The sequence below is a fragment of the Alternaria triticimaculans genome (assembly GCF_023758025.1).
Source record: "Alternaria triticimaculans strain BMP 0046 chromosome Unknown scaffold_3, whole genome shotgun sequence".
Classification (NCBI taxonomy): Eukaryota; Fungi; Ascomycota; class Dothideomycetes; order Pleosporales; family Pleosporaceae; genus Alternaria; species Alternaria triticimaculans.
This window is the reverse complement of record NW_026055960.1, coordinates 1,380,461-1,399,554: the sequence shown is the minus strand read 5'-3', so window position 1 is coordinate 1,399,554 and position 19,094 is coordinate 1,380,461. Positions and strand designations below refer to the sequence as shown.

At 52.3% G+C, this 19,094-nt stretch overlaps 6 protein-coding genes and 1 non-coding gene across 7 annotated transcripts; 3 read left to right on the top strand and 4 right to left on the bottom strand.

Moving 5' to 3' along the window:
- Positions 1 to 328: 328 nt before the first annotated feature.
- Positions 329 to 1,929, top strand: J4E78_003155 (uncharacterized protein; the record flags this gene model as incomplete). The annotated part of the gene is made up of 3 exons (XM_049363796.1): positions 329 to 433; positions 494 to 1,206; positions 1,257 to 1,929. 3 exons carry the CDS (start codon positions 329 to 331, stop codon positions 1,927 to 1,929), a joined length of 1,491 nt encoding a protein of 496 aa, XP_049224461.1.
- Positions 1,930 to 3,405: 1,476 nt separating this feature from the next.
- On the bottom strand, positions 3,406 to 4,832 carry J4E78_003154 (uncharacterized protein; the record flags this gene model as incomplete). Its single annotated transcript, XM_049363795.1, has 2 exons — positions 3,406 to 4,288; positions 4,342 to 4,832. 2 exons carry the CDS (start codon positions 4,830 to 4,832, stop codon positions 3,406 to 3,408), a joined length of 1,374 nt encoding a protein of 457 aa, XP_049224460.1.
- A 3,180-nt stretch (positions 4,833 to 8,012) lies between these two features.
- Positions 8,013 to 8,657, bottom strand: J4E78_003153 (uncharacterized protein; the record flags this gene model as incomplete). Its single annotated transcript, XM_049363794.1, has 1 exon — positions 8,013 to 8,657. One exon carries the CDS (start codon positions 8,655 to 8,657, stop codon positions 8,013 to 8,015), a length of 645 nt encoding a protein of 214 aa, XP_049224459.1.
- A 1,817-nt stretch (positions 8,658 to 10,474) lies between these two features.
- J4E78_003152 (uncharacterized protein) lies at positions 10,475 to 12,025 on the top strand (the record flags this gene model as incomplete). Its single annotated transcript, XM_049363793.1, has 3 exons — positions 10,475 to 10,478; positions 10,775 to 10,899; positions 10,949 to 12,025. The coding sequence occupies 3 exons, from the start codon at positions 10,475 to 10,477 to the stop codon at positions 12,023 to 12,025; spliced, it is 1,206 nt and encodes a 401-aa protein (XP_049224458.1).
- A 1,644-nt stretch (positions 12,026 to 13,669) lies between these two features.
- On the bottom strand, positions 13,670 to 15,181 carry J4E78_003151 (uncharacterized protein; the record flags this gene model as incomplete). The annotated part of the gene is made up of 2 exons (XM_049363792.1): positions 13,670 to 15,054; positions 15,160 to 15,181. 2 exons carry the CDS (start codon positions 15,179 to 15,181, stop codon positions 13,670 to 13,672), a joined length of 1,407 nt encoding a protein of 468 aa, XP_049224457.1.
- Positions 15,182 to 17,364: 2,183 nt separating this feature from the next.
- Positions 17,365 to 18,364, bottom strand: J4E78_003150 (uncharacterized protein; the record flags this gene model as incomplete). The annotated part of the gene is made up of 3 exons (XM_049363791.1): positions 17,365 to 17,943; positions 17,991 to 18,194; positions 18,284 to 18,364. 3 exons carry the CDS (start codon positions 18,362 to 18,364, stop codon positions 17,365 to 17,367), a joined length of 864 nt encoding a protein of 287 aa, XP_049224456.1.
- Positions 18,365 to 18,722: 358 nt separating this feature from the next.
- On the top strand, positions 18,723 to 18,808 carry J4E78_003149. The gene has a single exon. It is a non-coding gene; the product is annotated as a tRNA-Phe (tRNA).
- The last annotated feature ends 286 nt before the right edge of the window (positions 18,809 to 19,094 follow it).

Genomic DNA, 19,094 nt, shown 5'->3' with positions numbered 1-19,094 from the left:
CTTTCAATTGTGACGCGTCGTGGCTAGCTTCTAGGGGCCATGCCTGCAAGCTCGATAGGTCCGCTACAGGGTGTAACGACGACCCTGACCCAAACTTGACTTGCTTGCACGTTCACCGTCACTCTGATATTTATGCTATTGTTGGTGGTGAAACACACAGTCGGGCAGTCGTATTGTGCTGGGGCGTTTCAATCACGCACGTGATGACGTTAGTGCCCGCCCGCGCTTTGGAGCTTACCGACCGCGGCGCGCTGCTTGTACAGCTCTCGAACTTCCAACAACACCACCTCACCGAATTGCCGGACCTCTTTGAAATATAGCCGCCATCATGGACGACACGGACATGACTGATGTCGCTTACGATATTGACATTGATGTAGGCGCAGACATTGAACCGGTAGCACAGCCGTCGCAACCACAGCAGGTTGTCCAGGTGAGCATTGCGCCAGGCTGCACGAGAAGGCGCAATTGACTGACATGGGCGCCATCGCAGGAGCCGGCCGAGCAAGAACAAAACATACCCGCCGCCTACCTTGAGGACATCATTGTCCACGAAGCATGGCCCGAATCGCTCAACCTCCAGGGCGTGAGCGACTTCGACCCCAACGACCCCCTCTACTGGGCGATGGAGCATTGCCAGTCAGACCCGCGCGTTAAGCAACTACGCTGGGTAAACGACAACTCGGTCAACCTCGAATTCTACAACAAGGAAGACGCGACCGTCGCCCTAGGCATCCTCACTCACTCCGACGTGGGCGACACCAGCAACCTCTCACTACAAGAGCCCCGCACAGCGCAACCATACTCAAAGAAGCCCAACAGTCGCCTCGTCATCAGGCAGTCCAACGCTGGCGACCAGAAGCCGAAGGGCGCAGCAACCAAGAGCAACTACTACCAACGCAACCCAGACGTGGCTGGCAACCACCAGAGAGAGCCGCGACGGAACCAAAAACCGCAGAAAGACTATCTCGATTATGGCGACGAGGAAATGGGCTCCAGGGACCGATCAAGACGGGGGTACAGCCGAGACCAGTCCATGGGCGACTCAGGCGCTGACCGAAGGGGCCCGCGCCGGAACGGACGAGACAACCGTGATGGCCGTGATGGACGAGAAGTCCGAGGTCGCGGTGGCAGAGGAGGTCGTCCGCCCGCTGATGGTAGACTCAGGAATGACGACGTTGATTCCTACCGACCCGGCTCAAGAAGGTACTTCAGCGCATTGCTCCGTGACCCTGTCAACAAGCTAACAGACCCAGTCCACAAGAGCCACGCTTCGGCCGTCTACGAGGACGCAGCGCCTCCCCTGCCTCCGACGAAGAAGGCGACGGTCGCTTCGGATTCGCAGAGAACGAGACCCACGCGGGCCGCCGTCGGTACCGCAGCCGGAGTCGCAGCCGCAACAACACTCGCCGTCGCCGTGAACCCAGCATGGATCGCTGGACACACGACCGTGCAAACTATGATCGCGGCGGCCCTGCGAGTGGTGGACGTTGGCAGAAGGACTCTTTCCTTGACACTTCGCCAATGGGCCATAACCACCACCGGTCAAACGCCATCGACGCGACATACGGATCAAACAAGTCACGAGGAGGGGATTCGCTACTTTCTCGCATGACCAAGAACGGACAGCCCGTACTCCCGCAACAGAAGCGGTCGCTAGCCGATAGAATCACACGCGATGACGACGATCCTGCTGAGTCGTTTGGTCGCCTCAAGGGTGACGATCGCGATCCCTATGTCACCGACTTCTCTGAGCCGTCACAGCCTCGACGAGGTCTCGCTGATCGCATCACACGCGATGACGATATCAGCATCCGTGGCCAAGGACGTGCACGCAGTCAGGAAGGAATCAACATCCGCGGATCTGCTGATCGGCGTGGCGGAGGAGGTGGTGGTATCAACATACGTGGTGTGGCGAGCGGTGCCTAGAATGCTTCCGCTAATGAGCGCGACGGACGCGAGACAAGGAGAGATCGCTGGTCTCCCCAATATAAGAGGGATTCCGATGATACTGTTCTGATCAGTCGCCGTCGTAGCTTTGGTATCATCATGGAGGATCCTGAGTTTTGAGCACAGATTGGGCATGGCACTATCGGGTGTTAACGAAGCAAGCCTGGAAGAAGTTGCATACTACTCTACTCTACGGTCTTACTCTTTAATTGTGTCTTGCATTATGCTGGACAATTGCCGCTTTTGGGCATCAAAATTGGGCGTCTTTTTGCATATGGCGAAACGAAGGTTCGAGCATAACTCGGAATACCAAATCATGATCACAAGTTCAAACATGAACTGCTTGCCATTTCTTTCAATGTTCAGTTTGTGTGAAGAGATGTCTTGGTGCGACAACATGCGAGTGTACTTCCATCTAGATGACTGTCTAGCGCGGACGACAATTGGATTGCTATTGTTTCCTTGTTGTATATCCCGTTCTGAGTCAATCGAGCAGCAATCAGTGGTCACATCCACGCGAATCTGATATTCCATTGTTCCAGCAAACATTTGTAGACGGTATAAGACTTCCCTTCGCATCCCACTCCCATTCCCACACTCAACACTTCAACTCCACCAAGCAGCCACCATGACCCTCCTCCACCAAATGCATACGTGCCACCTTGTCCATCCTCACTAACACCTTCATAGATCCCAGTCTGGCTTCCAGAAAGCTTCCATTCTCACCACTCATTCCCGCTCCAAGACCTCTTCTCACTCTCCGACAAAGCGCAACTGAGCTCACGGTCTCGCCATAACTACAAAAACTCAAAAAGATACCATCGGCACTGAAGACAAGATCGACATCGGGTGTCTTCTACCACTCAGTGACAGCGGACCGGACCAAGTTGTCCAGTCATCCATCTCCGAACCACCACGCTCTTTAACCGGCGCATACCTCCCCTCCGCCACCCACTTAACCTTCCCTTTCCCCGTTAATACCTGTGGGCAGAGCGGCTGAACCGTTCTCATCAGTCCCTCGAGTTCAACATGAGCCGAAACTGCGGTGTGCGTTGACGTCTACATCTTTCCATCATCTTTAGCTTGGGTTGAGTCTGAACGGGGCTCTGGGGATTCCTTCTTTCAACTCTTTCCTTTTGATATATTCATACCGTTGGGTCGATCTTCTTGCGCTGGGCGCTGCGAGATCAGACGTCTGGCATCTGCTGGCAGGTAAGCCGAGATAATTTCCTACTGTTTCCTGGTGGGTGGATGCTTGCTTGGTGGGTGTGAGAAGAAGGAGAAGATGGAAGAATGGGACTAGGTAAGTACGCCTCCCTTCATTTTGTGTACTGACGCGTGAGAGTACGGTCAACGATCGAATGAGCATGGAGAGAGCTGGAGTGAAGTAGGTACGATGGATATATGTAGTCAATAGCGCTATTCAAAGACCATGGTAGTTACAGCGAAACTCGTCTAAAACCTCGCCTCAACCTTCTGTTCTGTGTCTTGCAATGCCCATTGGCTCCTCGCCTTCTTGCTCCTGACAGCGTCAACTTGTTCCTTTGTGAATCCCTTCGCGACTGTCGCTGGGTTGTATCCCAATCCAGTGATCTTGGCGATCTGCTCGTCTGATTTGTCCGTCGCGGCGCTTCCGTCGTGCCTCTTGTACACTGTGCATACTACGGCGCCTCCAAGACCCAAGTTGTGTTGTAGAGCAACCTTTGTATCCTTGATTGATCGGTTGTTGGCCCAGCCACGCATGTGCCAGACAAGCTCAGCGCACTGAGCGAGACCTGTGGCGCCGAGGGGATGGCCCTTGGAGATCAGACCGCCGGAGGGGTTGATGACGACCTTTCCGCCGTAGGTAATGCCACCCTTGCGGATAAGTTCGTGAGCCTTGCCCTTGGGAGCCAGCCCGAGAGCTTCAATGGTCACCATCTCGTTGGCAGAGAAACAGTCATGGAGTTCGCACACCTTGACGTCGTCTGGTGATACGTTGGCCTCCTCGAGCGCCTCGCGAGCAGCCAGCTCACTCATGCTGTACCCTACTAGCTCAATGGCGCTTCGGTTGAACAGTGATGGTGTGTCGGTTGCTAGTCTTTGTCCAGCAATCAGGATGGCCTGGTCTTTGAGCTCGGGGCGCTTGTCTAGGAACTCTTGCGAGACCAACACTGTGGCAGCAGCTCCGTCGGAGGTCGGGCAGCATTGGAGCTTTGTGAGGGGTTCGTGGATCATGGGTGCGTTCATGACTTGCTCGAGGGTGTATTCGTCTTGGAATTGCGAGTAGGGGTTGTTCTTCGAGTGGGCGTGGTTGATGCGACCGATCTCTGCGAAGTCCTTGAGTTCGGAGCCGTATCTACGAAGATGGTCAGTATAGAGACACGGGTTGGCCCAGACGTCGGGACTCACTTCTCCATGTGTTCTCGTCCAGCGTTTCCGAACATTTGCGCGGCACCCGGTGCCTTGGTGATACCCCTCGTCTCCTTCATCATCAGGCTCGTCGTGCCTGTCGGGTTTGCGCGATCTTGGAAGAAGCTCTGTAGACTTCCGGGGAACATCTTCTCAAAGCCAACGACCAGGACGCAGTCAGCCGCTCCGTGCGCGATCATGTTGCGTCCCATGTAGAGGCCGGTCGAGCCAGTCGAGCAGTTGTTGTTGACGTTGTATACGGGAATGCCAGTCATGCCGAACTGGTAAAAGACGCGCTGACCGCAGGTTGAGTCGCCATAGCAGTAGCATGCGACGCCTTGGTCGACATCGTCGTAGTTGATGTGCGCGTCGAGCATGGCCTTGACGCCTGCCTCGAAACCGAGCTCAGGGTAGTCCACCTTGCCACGAGGCTTGATGAACTTGGTCATGCCCACGCCAAGGACGTAGACGGGCTGCTTCTTGCCGACCATGATGGCGGTTGTGAGTTGTGAAGGTTGGGATGCGAAGGGGCTTTAGCGGTAGAGTAGGTGCGATGGAGACGTAGCAGTACAGTCGAACTATGGTGGTTCTGAAAGAACGGAGATAGTGGAGAATAGCGAGACGCGCTCCATGGTGATGTATATAGCGCGACGGTTGTCCCCGCATCCGCAACACCCGTGGAAGTTTGGCGCGTGGAGATGCCGAGGTTGACTCGTGAATGACAGGGGCGGGTCTGAATAACCGACCGCGCCTGAGGGACGCTTGTAGTACAACATGACGTTAGACCACCACCGCATAATCTTATCGCACTCTTCGGCATACACACAGAAGCACGTGGATTGCTTTGTGAAAAAGGAGCTACTTTGGCCCAGCTCACTACAGCAGTAAAGTCCAGTTAACACGTAATGTGCGAGACTGACACTCCATTCTCTAGTCAGGAATCGATCACATTTGCACATGAATATTACGTCGACTCTTGCTCCACTCCATTTTTTTCTCTTCTTTTGTTCCAATGCCTTTCTTCTTCTCTTTTTACCAGGACGATTGGCTGACAGCCAGCAAGTACATCGAAATCTATACAACTGCATTGATCAGGCCATTCTTTGCATCCTTCCCTCGTAACGTATTTGACACAGTGATTCTGAATCAACAACTCCATCCGGCAAGCGCAGATGATGAATTGCATCACCATGGGACCTGATATCCACGTCATGTAATGCTTCCTTTTCCAACCGCAGGTAGCAGGAACCAGATGCAACCTCCTTCCATGACTCAACAACCTCATCGCTGAGCTCAGGATCCCATGTACCACGCCATGTAAGTGTCGCTATCGCACTTGCAGTATGTCGCTGATAAATTACCGCACAGGCTTGTCCTGGTTCACTGTTCCAGAGCACCATGGTTTGGAGCTGCGGCATCTTGAGTGCAACCGAACTAGCGTTTCGCAACAGTGTATAAATATCTTGGCGAGGGGCTGTCCGGGCCAGTGTGGATGACGTGAGTGTCAACGACTGCAGGAGATTCCAGGTACATGGCTGCTGCTGGCATGAAGTGAAAAACTGCTGGGCGTCGATCATGTATGAAATAGAAAGGCGCTCTAGATGTTGGCTTTTGGCGGCAAACGCTCTGGCAAGGTGGAGTTTTGTAGCTGAGGGAGTTTCCACAAGTTGGTTCAAATGTGGCGTGGCGTTATCAACTGCCAATTCAAGTTGGTTGTTGGAGTCCTTAAAGATAGATAATCTCCTAACGGAGGTTGGAACGCTTTCCAGGACCCAGGTGAACAGTACTATTAAGATGTCAGAAAAATCCCAAAATACATGTTCGATGTAGGTGGAAGGGTGGGGGTGGGTCTTCAATCTAATACCAGATCCGATATAAGACAATCTCAACAGAACGAGTACGGCCCCTCTACATTTCTAGGCACAGAAGCTTGTAGTGAAGAAAGGGCTCAACGTATAATATGCACGCAGGATCTGGCAATTGCGCCGGACAATCCACGACTCGTGGACTATACTTTCTAGCCGAGGGAGTTTCTCCCACAAGGCCTTTAGTACGTCGGGAGAAAGCTCATGTCGAAGTTGTCGACGTATGCAGAAGCCTGTAACGGCATGAACGGCAAGGATGTTTTGAGGGACGTTCCAGGGGAGCAGGGAGAAGAGGCGCAAAACAGCGGGCCGGCCAGGAATCTCGAGCTGCTGACCATTAACCCAACCGTGTTTTGGGTCGTGCCATCTAATGGCTTTCTCCTCTTGCGTCCAGTCTCTTGTGTTTTCATGTCCAGGCCCAAAACAGTAGTTTTTGAACCAGTGTTGTGAGTCACTCGGTGAAGATGCGCTCAGTTCGAGTGTCAACTGACCCGTAGGCTGCCAGGTACTTAGGATAGAAAAGAGCTTTATGATGGCCCTCTTAAACATGGTAGATCTATCACGGGACGTAATGGCGGGTCGTTTACAACTGGTGCAGGCGTATCGAGGAAGAGCGATATTGAAACAGATGTGCTTGACAAGAGGCCTTTGTCGGATAACGAGGGTTTCCAGTTCTTTTAGACAGGATGGCTGCAATGATAGTCGGGAAAAATTCCTGGTTTCAAGAATGACCTGCCATTCCTTACAGACGGCTGCGCATTGAGCCCAGCCAGGATGTTTCTGACCTGAGATTTCGTCGAGGATGGAAAGACGGATATCTGCAGGCAACGAGGGCCAGGGAAAGGCGATGTCATCGTGTCTCTCCGTCATTTCCGAGATAGAGATTCCTTTGGCAGTAGTTATGGTAGAAGGGGTCGCGCACGTTCGAATTTTCGGGTTTTGGTGGTGGGATTGATGATGGAGGTGTGCAGGGCGCTCCTTTTATAGTCAACGCACAGGTGTCCCGGTTCCGCAGCGATTAAGACACCTACTGACTTCAGTTATATGATTGCCTCGACTTCGGCCGTGTTCGGCTATAAGGAATATCGCATGGTGGTCAATGATCTTTGACTCACGTCTGTGTGCGATTCCATATCTTGGTTGCCATCCACCTCACCCCATAGAGCGAAACGAACCACAACTCCCGTAACATCGGCGACCTAGACGAAAAGGTACTCTTGCAGATGAGATATGTCGCAAGTATAACATACTGGTGGTCAATGATTATCCTTAGCTGTCCAGTCCATACACCACGTTTTCAGTGCAGAGGACGCTCACAGGCAGCACGAGCTCGTCTACCGCGCAACACATGACCAATTCTCGTATCTATTCTACGCGACACGATTCCTCTGCGCGCTGCCTGATTTTGGGTTCCACGGACTACAAGCGAACACCCGCTGTTGTATATCTTTTCGTTCTTTAGCTCTTGAAAGGAACATAATGGACCAAGTCTAAGCGCATCTGTTGTGTTTTTTATTGCTGTCTTCAGTGGATGTCGTTCGCGTGACCGTTGGAGATGGCAGCGTCCGATAGTATGGGATAATTGTGGCTTGATCGTGACATTAAAATTTTGGTCCTCCATGAGAGACTGTTAAAAGCAAGTCTCTTGTCCCTCTTGTGACTCGACTTGGGTATCGTCCAATCGTCTTCTCACGTCTCGACACCCTCCTATCTGCGTCCTTACGCAACCCCGATCGTCGAGGCTGCATGCACTGGTCCGGCCAACTCCCGTCTTGATTCAGATCGCATCCACCGTATTTTACACTCTCAACTGACGTCCTCGTCCTCCTCGTCCCTCTTCCTTTCTCGCTCATCCTCTTGCTCCTTCAGGTGCATTGCTTCGACCAGCTCACTACCCTCCATACCCACCTCTTCTCCATTGCTGCCATCTGTCGGTTGCTTCTCTCTTATGGCCTTCTGGGCTTCTACTCTCTCGCGGACCAGCTTTGCGATTGCATTGTCTGTTTGCACATTGAGTCCCTTCATCTTCTGCTCCAAATCCCTCTTCAAGTCCCAATTTGGCTTTTTGGGCTGCAGCTTGAACAGGTCAAGTCCCTTGTCCTCTGCCGTTTCTGCTTCTTGTTGCGCCTTTGTTTCGAGCGCCAGCTGCTCTGCCTTGTATTCCAATGTGTTTGTGGGGTCGGCGATTGGTGTATTGTCAAAGCCGAGCTTGACATTTCGCGTCGTCGCATCGAAGTTTCGGCCGGAGAGGTATGTGGCTGCTACTGATGTTTCCTCTTCTTCTGTGCGTGTGAGGGCTTGCGACGTCTCGGCCTGGAGCTGGGTGGATGGCGAGTCGGCAGCTTCTGGCGCGTCTGATATTTGTTCTTGTTTCCGTTTCAGCGACTTGAGTTGTGCGAGGCGCGACTTTCGGTCGTTGGCGGCTGCGGATAGCTTTTCGTGCGAAGACATGGTGAGAGCTTTGCGGTTGCGCCGGGCAGGAGTGTGCTTGCGTGCAGGGTCGGAGCGTGTCCAAAGCTGGTCTATGACGTGATGCTATGCACAAAATTCCTTCTGAGAATGCGCGGAGAGAACGGAGAGTGTGCTGGGTGGTTGGTGAAGTGGTCGTGGTTGTCGTGTGGCTGCGGAGAACAGCTCGGGAGTCCAAGATCTTCTCCGGTTAGCGCTTCTGACCAAACACGCACCTTCTCAAGTTTTCGTGCTCCTCGCCATCCTCACCAGCTGCTTGCAATTGACACGTCATGGCTCCGTGAAGACGACAGCACCTGCATCTTCTCATGCCCCGCCTTCGCGTTCCCAATGCTAGCCTCATCGCCAGCGCCGACTTTCCCATCCTGCCGTTCCTCGCTCCGAGAGTCTTCGCCCAGTCATCGACGACGAAAGCACACAGCCAACAGCATGGAAGGCCTAGCACAACACGGGACAAAGAGAAGGATAGATCAAAAAGCTTAGAGGAACACAATAGGGTGGAAGATCAGGACTTTATCTCGAGCCCCCGACAGACAATTGTACCAACATGTCGCAAGCGACCGATACAAGACGCTCCTGCTGCGGGGCTCCTACGGACGTCTGGCCATTGGAACAAAAGACCTGACGGTCTTGTTTCTATCAATCGCCTCTATGCGGATATATCGACATTCACTCGCCAGTATGCCCGCTCATACGCAACGACCACATCCAGCAATAAAGGCGTAGCGGATGAGAAGACGCTCTCGCGACCTCGAGCTCGTCGGGCACAGTCCAATCGCACTCGTGCTCCCTCATCTTCCGTTCAACGCACACCTTTGCGAGCCGAGAGACATTCGAAACAACTCGCCTTGGAACGTGCGCGACTCGACAACTACGTCTCTAGACTACCTGCCGGATTTTCACCTGCAAGGCGCGACCAAGATGGCCGATACAGGTCCCTTCGACGTCGCGTGGCAAACCTCGTCAGCTGGAACCAGACGCATCTTGATCTGACTGACACTTCTGCAAAAGAGAATGGGCTTCAAAACGCGTTTGCGGCACTGGATCGCCCCGTCTACGCATCTTTGCGGAGAATCACACGTAGCGTCGTTATAGAACACGACCCACGATGTGCGCGATTGAGTTGGACGCTCTTTGCGGGAGACACCGAATCAAGTCCGCGCCAAGTATCGGACAGGTGGAAGGCTCTCGACATCTCGACGCGGAAAGCCTACGCTCATAAGTTGCTCATTTATCTCCTCGACCGTAAGCCTGGCCGCGCTTTATACTTCATACAAGCTCTGGTTAACGATACACGTACCTGGAGCCGGAAGCGAGAAGCTATTGCCGACGCTCTCAGTCATCTTTCCAAACTTCATCGACACCGATTGTATCAGGACCAGAGTTGGGGTACTGACCTAGAAGCACGCAAGCGCGAATTCGTCCCGGCGTTCTTGCACGTCTTTTTCAAAACGTTATCTAGCAAGCCCGATCTCTGTTCTCAAGACTTACTGTACAATCTTGTCGAGCTGGCCAATATAGAGGATCTGAAGAAAGTGTTCGATTGCCTCGTGGAACACAAGGTACGCGTTGACTACGATACAGTGCTACACTATGCCACTGCATTTGGGCAGGCTGGTGAAGTGCAGTATGCGTTGAAATGCCTCGAGGCGTTAAAAAGCCGACATTCAGCTAAGTCGTGGGAGTCTGTTGTGGCTCGTCAAAGACTTCGCTGGGTGTGCGCTGTCATACTGCGAAGGAGCATGGCTGCAACCAAAGACTTTCACCACACTCCATACATCGTCGCTGCCTTTGTAAACATGGGTATCCAGATGGACTTACTTCTTTACAATGTCGTCATACACAACGCAATGGAAGCTGGAGATCATGCCACGGCTTTCAAGGTGTACAACACCTTCGAAAATAATGACCTACAGCCAGACAAATACACATTCGGGATAATGCTCCATGGATGTACCATGCAAAATGATCCAGCCTTTTTCCAAAGATTTGCACAGTATTGCGAAGAGGTAGCACAAGATATCCAGGACTCTTGGCTAGCAACGGAGTGTCTCTACTATCAGTATGTACGCTACAGAGTTGATGGAAACGTCGAACAGACCTCGGCCATGCTATGGCACTCTTACTCCAGACTTTTCACGACAGCGCCTCTGCAACCATTCGTTGGCTACGGAACCGCAAGCCTAGGGAACGCCGTAATGTCACAGGATTCATCTACGTCAGAGTCTGTGCGCATTTCTCCTTCACATGTAACGCTATACATCATGCTGCAGACAGAGATTCAATCAGCCTTGGCAGTTAGCAACATGCGAGTCTACAACTTATATCTCAAATTCAAGTCGGTCGTGCAGGAGGGGGGTCATCCGGCATTCAATGAACTGGCTCGACAGCCGCAAATCTGGAACGCCTTCCTGTACGCCTTTTGTCAAAAACAGCAATTCGCAAACGCATCTCAGCTCATCCAAGACATGACCAATGGCCCAACAAAGCCCAATGTCTACAGCTGGAATATATTTATGCAGGCTTTCTTCAAGACAGGCCAGATACAGGCGGCAGAACGAATTTTCGATATTATGCGCGACAGGAGCACTGATCCCTCAAAGTACACCTGGGGAGTGATGGTGCGAGGATATGCAAATGCTCAACTTGTCGACCAAATCGACAATATCTTACCACATCTTGACGCCGAGGATGAGTCGGACCCTGATTTACTGCGATTTCTGGCGAAAGTAGTCGATCGGAGAAAGTTGATGACTATATTGGAGAAAAGCAGGCTGCAGAAAGAGGCGATTGCACTAGAGAGAGCGGAACAAGAAGCTGAGGCAGAGCGATACTGGTGGCAGCGGGCGCTCGAAGCTGTCGAAGTAGCACCAACAAACGATGTTACTTCAGTTCAATCCGGTACGACTGGCTCTCCAGTTGAAACTTCAACTTCTCCAACCGAGGAGCGTTCTGGCGCGACTGGCTCTTCTGTTGTTGAAACCACTGTTTCTCCAACCAAAGAACAATCGGGCTTACATCAAGACCGAGCCAGCGATCTCGAAACTGCAACGGAGCCTCCTCGGGTGCCTCATAGCCAGCCAAAAGCACCGCGCGCCAACCTGCAAGACCCTGAAGTCCAATACAGGAAGCTCCAGGAACGGTTGGGTCTTGTCCAGCCTGCCCCTCCCATGGTTGATGATGTCGCGCTCAAGCCGACCAATATCCCCCAAGCGGCGCCCGTCTTCAAGAGTATGATAGACTTGGACAAGTCTAAACCCAGGGTTACAGAGCCTGGTAAAGCTGCTAGTATGCGGAAGAGGGCTAGATTCAATCTTGCTAAACCCAAGGGTGGAGGTGATTTGAGATAATGCGACTTTGGAAGTTGTCTTTGTAGTTCCAATTGGATGTATGTAACCTGCAAGCCTATCGACGGAGTTATCCATGATGAGCTACATCCTGCTTGATATCCACGCACATGTCTACAATACACTGCAGATGCGATTACTCATACAACACACAATATGTAGACCTCGCCGTCCTTCTACTATCATTACACACGCCAAGCAGGTCGACCTTCTTTTTTCCCTCATAATTGTGACGCGCAACCAGTCAGAAGTCTGGAACAGGACGGGTAGCTCATATTTCTAGCAAGCCGCTGTTGAACCAAACTCCACCGTCGAACCCCGCAATGACACCAGAGAACATGCGCACTCTGACCGACAGCCCGGGGACGCCGAGTGATATTCCCATTTTCTGGAAATCAGAAGGATGACTCCTCACCCGAATGGAAATGATCTTGGGAAAGAAGGTAGGCAACCGTGACGACCCATGCCTTACTACTTACCAATGTTGCATCACACAAACATCTCAACCGACAAACTGTTTGGTACGGTTCGGCAGGATGTTGACCGCGGGGTCGGGGCAAGATCTACGTTGCATGTACAGCCTCGCAAGCATGCAGCATACATGCATGCTACGTTACGTAGCTACTGCTGACTACTGTATACTAGCGGACGCGTTGGGAGCGAACCGGAGTCTCTCAACATTACTTGCCGGCCGCTGCCAGCTAGTGGTCTAGGTCTAGATCAAAACAGACCTGCTGTCGGGCCGCGTACACCCCAAGCACACGAGTGGCTGGGCGAGGACAGATAACAACATTCTTTGTTTTGCGGTGGAATAGGGTCAGATCGAGTGCGACGTATAATGGCGAAAGCGATTTGGGAATATCTAGAATGGATGAACGTGATGGGAATAGTCTTCTCAATCAAGTAATCTTGGTTGAAACACAGAAAAGTTACCAAAAGACTTGTGTAAAGTTTGTTGTCAATCTATTTTCTCTCTACCTATATAGATAGAGACCTCCAACGTCATCTGTGGGCCCCAACATGTAAAAGAAAAAGAGTTTGCCCAAGTAGTTGGCGTACGTGTTAAATGGTAAAAGGATGGTAACGGAGAAGAGGCGTTGGCTAATTACAAGAGTACTATATTGGTCGCGTGAGAAAGCGTCAATCCTCGAGATTCCAGCATCAATATGATAGAGAAAGGTGACAAGACAAGGAAAAAAGCTGCCAGCATGCATCATCCCACACAGATCCAAGAGAATCAAAAAGGTCCCACCTCTTGAATCCTTGCCGACAAATCGACGTGTAGTGAGATATGCATGCTGCGCTGGTCCAGACTCAAAACGCTCGTGCTTTTGTTTGTTGTGCCCATCGCAAAATGTCTCAGCAGTGTAAGCTTCCGCATCTTCCGAAGAAGACTCTCCGTTGTGTGGAGTGGGGCATGCGGAAGGGTTTTCCGGCATCCATGCGGGCGGACTTGCATGTGCATGCAACAACAGTACAACTAACAAACGCGAAGATCGATACGATGCAAAATAAATTGATGGCCACCCGATGAACGCCTCCGTTTGGATATATGTCGAATGAGAGCTAAAGGAAATGGGTAAAGATAGAGTCGCAATATACAGGTAGCGATGGATGTAAAAATACGATGACAACAAGTGCGTGCGACTAGAAGTTTTGCGCAATTCCAGAGTTGCCTTGTTGGGGGAAGACACTGGGGTTCTCGATCCTCGTGTTCCGTCGTGCTGATACGTCTCTTATGATGGGCTGTTGTTGGGCAGCGTATGGATCGTTGGCAGCATATGGCCCGTTCTGGTAGTAGTCTTGGTTGTTGTAGTACTCCTGTGGATGACCATTGGCCATGCCAGGGTAGTCGCCAGAGTTGTCAGAGTGGTTGGCTGCTGAGTATGACGACGAAGCGTTGGAAGGCCCGCGGTGCACACCGGCCTGGTTGTTGGCAGAGTTGGCAGCGGCAGCACCGTTGACAACACCGAGGGCGCCGATACCGTCCGAGTCCATGGTCTGGCGACGGCCGTCTACAAGCGGGTCGTTGGAGTGAGCGTCAGAGTAGGCACCGTGTGTGGGAGAGTGTGGGCTGGTGTATCCGCCGGGGTTGCTGTTGCTGTCCGAGTAGGTCATGCCAGAGGTGAGGGTGGTGGACATCTTGCGGTTGGAGCTGGTGGTGGTGTTGCCCCAGCCTCGGTAACCGCTGTCGTCTTCGGCCATGGCCAATCCACCAACGGCAGGAAGGGTAGGGTCGTGGTTAGGGTTGAAGCCATACTCCTCGACTTCCTTCCTGCGTTCGTCCTCGGCGCTCTGGCGCTGCTTGCGTTTGCGCCAGAAGAAGATGCCGGCTAGGACTAGCAGAGCAACGACTACGACGGGAATGACGACAGCAATGGCAGTCTTACCACCAGTGCTGAGACCGCCACTGTTCTCCTTCTGTGCATTCTGCAATTGGGTGGAGTCGGTATTGGAAGGGTCAGCGGCACCTGTTCCGGAGGGGGACGCGCTGTTGGTTGGTGCTGCAGTGGGAGAATCTGGAGTAAAAGTGCGAATAACGGTGACCACTGACGGTGTCTCTCCTTCTGCCGTGGGTGTCACGGTGGAGATGATGACTTGGGTCGAGGGTTCAGCCGACGGGGCAGTGAAGACGCTTGTATCGACGAAGCTCGGTGCAGCGCTGGTCGTGGCAGCAGGAGGAGGAGCCTGGGTGGATGATTGCGCTGGCGGTGGTGCGCTCGACTGCGCTGGGGGAGGAGCTGCCGATGTTGATGGGGCTGGAGCCGCTGATGAAGCCGGCGGCGGCGCCTGGCTCGACTGGACGGGCGGGTCACTGGTTGGGGCGGCGCTGGATGCGGGAGGAGCGCTCGAGGCGGGTGGAGGAGGCTCAGAGGAGGGCGCGGCCGCTGAAGGCGTGTTAGAAGCCGGCGCAGGACTTGAAGGAGAGTCTGCAGGCGGGCTGGACGAGGCGGCGGGAGCAGAAGGCTCCGTAGGCGCAGGCGCTGCGGACGGTGTTACAGACGGCGAAGGAAGATCTGACGAGGGCGGATCTGAGGATGGGGCAGAGGCAGGAGGAGCAGACGACGACGTAGCAGCGGGCGCGGACGAGGCAGCGGGTGCAGAGGAGGGAGAAAGAATGGAAGTAGACAACGTACTCTCGGTCACATTGCTGGACATGATGGCGACAATGGCAGCCAGCAGCTGACAGGCCTGGCAAAGGAGCGACTGAGGCGACGACAACGACGGCGGCGACGCGAAGACGGATAAGAGGTGCCGCGCGAGGGAGTCGGACAGTCAGCAAGGGGAGAGGTTCGCTGGAGATGAGGAAGTTAGAGTTCCGTGGTACCGCTGGCGGGCTGTAGCAGGCGCGGCGATCTCGTGTCTCCGCCGTGGGTCCGCAGTGATGATGATGTATCGACGGAGGCTCTTGGGTTGCCAATCGACGGCGGGCGAGGTTGTGCACGAAGGTTAGTGGACCTGCACGGCAGCGGACAGGCGACCCCAGCCAGCACCTGTTGATAGAGCTGCCGAACCGAAAGCGCCCAACAACCACAAGCGCGCTGCTTTGCTGCTTTACCCTGCCGCCCGTGCCAATTGGGGGGGATTCGCGGTCTGGCGTCTGATTGCGATCGGCCGCTGGCTCTTGTGAAACAATACCGTCGCAGCTCGCACGCAGCGACAGACGCGACGGGCCTGGCAGCTTTTCACCACGCCCACGCCAAGGCCTGATGCCGCTCCTGGTGTTGCATCCAGCAGCGACTGGCTTGGAGCTTCGCACGGAAAAGCGGGTGTCTAATGCAGCCTCTAATGCACCCTCGCTAACTAGCCGTGATCCTAAATCACGTGTCCAAGTAAGCCTTAGCTTTAGTGTTTCTTAACTATAGAAATTTAGAAAAATCTTAACTTAATAACTAAAGTATACTATAGTTATATACTACTAATACCTAAATAAGATAAAAGTATAAAACTTTATACTACGTTATTTTTTCTTTCTTTATCTTTATTTATATACTTTAAAATAGCAATAATAATAATAATTACTTAATAAGCTACTTATACGCTACTATTATTATATCTTAGTAGTTCTAAATATATTAAATATAAACTTACTAACCTCTATAAATAAAAGCTAGTAGAACTTACTACTATATATATAGATGCTATTAATTACGCCTAAATAAGTATACTTTAAGTAGTTACTTTAAGTATAATAGCTACTATTTTTATCTACGCTAATATCTTTATTAACTTTAATATTAAGCTTTTTATACGTAAAAAGCTATAAGCTTTTAAATAACTTTATAAGAGAGTTCTTACTAATAGTACTACTTCTAGTAATATACTAATTATTACTAAGCTTATAGTATAAAGTAAAAAAGTATTAAGTTAAGTAAGATATATCTTAGTTCTAATTTAAAAGAGAATAATAAAAAAATTAATAGTATAGACTAGTAATTAATAAGCCTATAGGCGTGCACTAAACGTCTTCCGCAGCGTGACATCTGGCGCGTGATCCTAAAGGGGGAGCTCATAACTGCTGAGCCGGCTAGCGACGAAAGCGGCATGGGCGTGGCTGTGTGCGTCTGAAGTCTGAAATGCGAAATCTGGCACAGCGGCCCCTTGAGATCGCTTGCTCCCTTTGTGCTGCATGCAAAACACCGAATTGCCTGCGTTGCACAGCGCCGCGATAATGCGCCTTTCCTCGCTGCCATGGCCGGTGCATGCCGTCATCCGCCAGGCCCTGCCTGAAATTTCTCCACCACCCCAGTCGCAATAACATCATCCGCTCGTGTTCTGAGCGAGCTTCCTGTTCTTCGCAGCCCGTGCGCCCGTCATTGGCTCCGTGGCGTGCCACTCTATATTAAGACGGCCAGAGTACCCTCGGCACACAACCTCCCGTCTGCTCTACTGTACGGACAGCGCACTGTGGCTTCGCAACTGCTGCAGCTACTGCTATCTTACGAGGCAGCACGTCGTAAATACCACTACTAGATGCGCGCTTTTTATCAGCTGTCTTCGTATCTCGTCATCTGCTTTTGTCGCTGCCGAGCGCAGGGTTCGTCTCTCCACCTGCGCGCTCACTATTGACAAACAAATTCTCACCGAACTATCTTGTGAAAACAACCAATTCTCGTGTGATTAGACACCATTACCCTGTCGCAGTTCGCTGCGTTGCTCGGCTCCCTCTCCACACTGTCATGCTTAGTGTACCATCACCTGCGCCTTCCCCTTACTGCTAATGCTGCACCGCTTCATTCTTCACTAGATTGCGGAAGCCACGTCCATCACTCGTCCACTCTCTGACTGCGGAACGCCAGAAGCTTGATCACTAGCGTACCAGAGCATCGTCTGCGAACTAGCTAGAGCACGCCCGGAATTATGGCCTTGCGCCCTTGCAGCTTATCCTTACCAAACTTCTTCTCGTACCACCGCTTGCCCTGCAACGCGCGCGGAAGCATGGTAGAAATCTCGTTGAGAAGAAACGTGCGTGCAGGCACACACTGCCAGCCCCCAATCATCCACCACCCTGCCCACTCAATCCACTCGCACAGGTAATGCGCGTGCAGCGAGTACTTGAACAGGCCGTTCTTCGGTATCATGTACACCTTGTCCACATTCTCCACGGGCTTGCCCTGCTCAGCGGCCGCCTTGCGTTGCTTGCGGTCTGCTGATCTCCGGATCTCGCGCAGGTCGTCGTCGTGGAACATGTTGGCCAAAAGTCCCCAGCACCAAATCACGAGCCCTAGAAACATGTACTCTTGTCGCGCTGCCCACTCGTCTCGTGATGTTGGTCCGTATCCTGCGAGGTAGCCGCCAATGGAGATGGCGTTGAACATTTGGAACCCAAATGCCATGATCCAAACAAACGGGTGCATTGGCGACATGCTGGGATTGAGAAAGAGGGGTGAGATAACTGCGCGGTAGAGGTAGTGAAAGACCTGAAGTCTGATCAGCACAGTTTCTGTAGAGCCTCCAATATACTCACAAAGCATCCCGCCATGGTCCAGTTGCCCAACGGTAGTTCTTCAAGCCCCAATTCTTTCGGGAGCGTAAACATGATGTACAGCAGGGTTATGAAGCCTGCCGACTCCATGGTCGCCCATCCTATCTTGCCATCGATGTTGAAACGCGACTCAATCGACGTCTTGCCCTGTGGGTACCAGTCCAGAACCCATTGCGCTGCAGTAATCTTTGTTCACCAACAAGGTTAGTAAGGACAGTATCAAGTGGCACTGGGTCGCGGCACGGTGCCCAGCAATCTGTCGGGTGTATGCTTACAACAGGAAAGAACTGCCAGATGTAGCAAATCAGCTCCCAGTTCTCGCGCGATGGCGGCAGCCAATTCTCCACAATCGCCATGCTTGTATGATGAGGTATAGCGACGCAGAATGAGATCTGACGACGCGTAGAGAGAATTGCTAATGGGAACCTGGTGATCAGGTGTGGATTAGATCACAAAACAATGATGTCACCAAACACTGTTACATCCGCGCCAAGCCGAAGCGCCCGGGCGTGTTTACGTTTTCTCGGTCGCGGTGCCTTTCCATCACGCTTCGGTCCGGATGATATGACCCGCTCAGACAGATCTACTAAGCGCGTCACCTTTCTGGAATTGGATCGCTGCAGGATACAAAGATCCCACCGCAGTGATGCAGCCCCCAGTGCAAATTACCGGCATGATATTCAGCAGACGTCGAAGTTTCTTCATCAAAAAACCGTCTCCTTAGCTCAATTGGGAGAGCGCCAGACTGAAGTCTCAGTCACTAAATCTGGAGGTATCGTGTTCGATCCACGAAGGGGACAACGTGCCTGAGCTCGCTCAGGATTCTTCGAACTTTCTTTTTGCGCTTGCGTGAACCTTGACAGTGTGATGGCGTGCAGGGAAATGCATGCCCTCGAATCTTTTTGGCGTTGCCCCTTGAATTGCTTTTTTGCATATGTACCATTGCTTTGTAAACCCTGTCGAACGAGAGCACTGTGTGTTGGAACGGGGTGAGTTGTCAATCGGTGTAAATAGCGATCGGACACGTTGGTGGTGGAATGGAAGTATTGTGGTCAGATGAAGAGAAAAGGATAATGAATAAAGGCT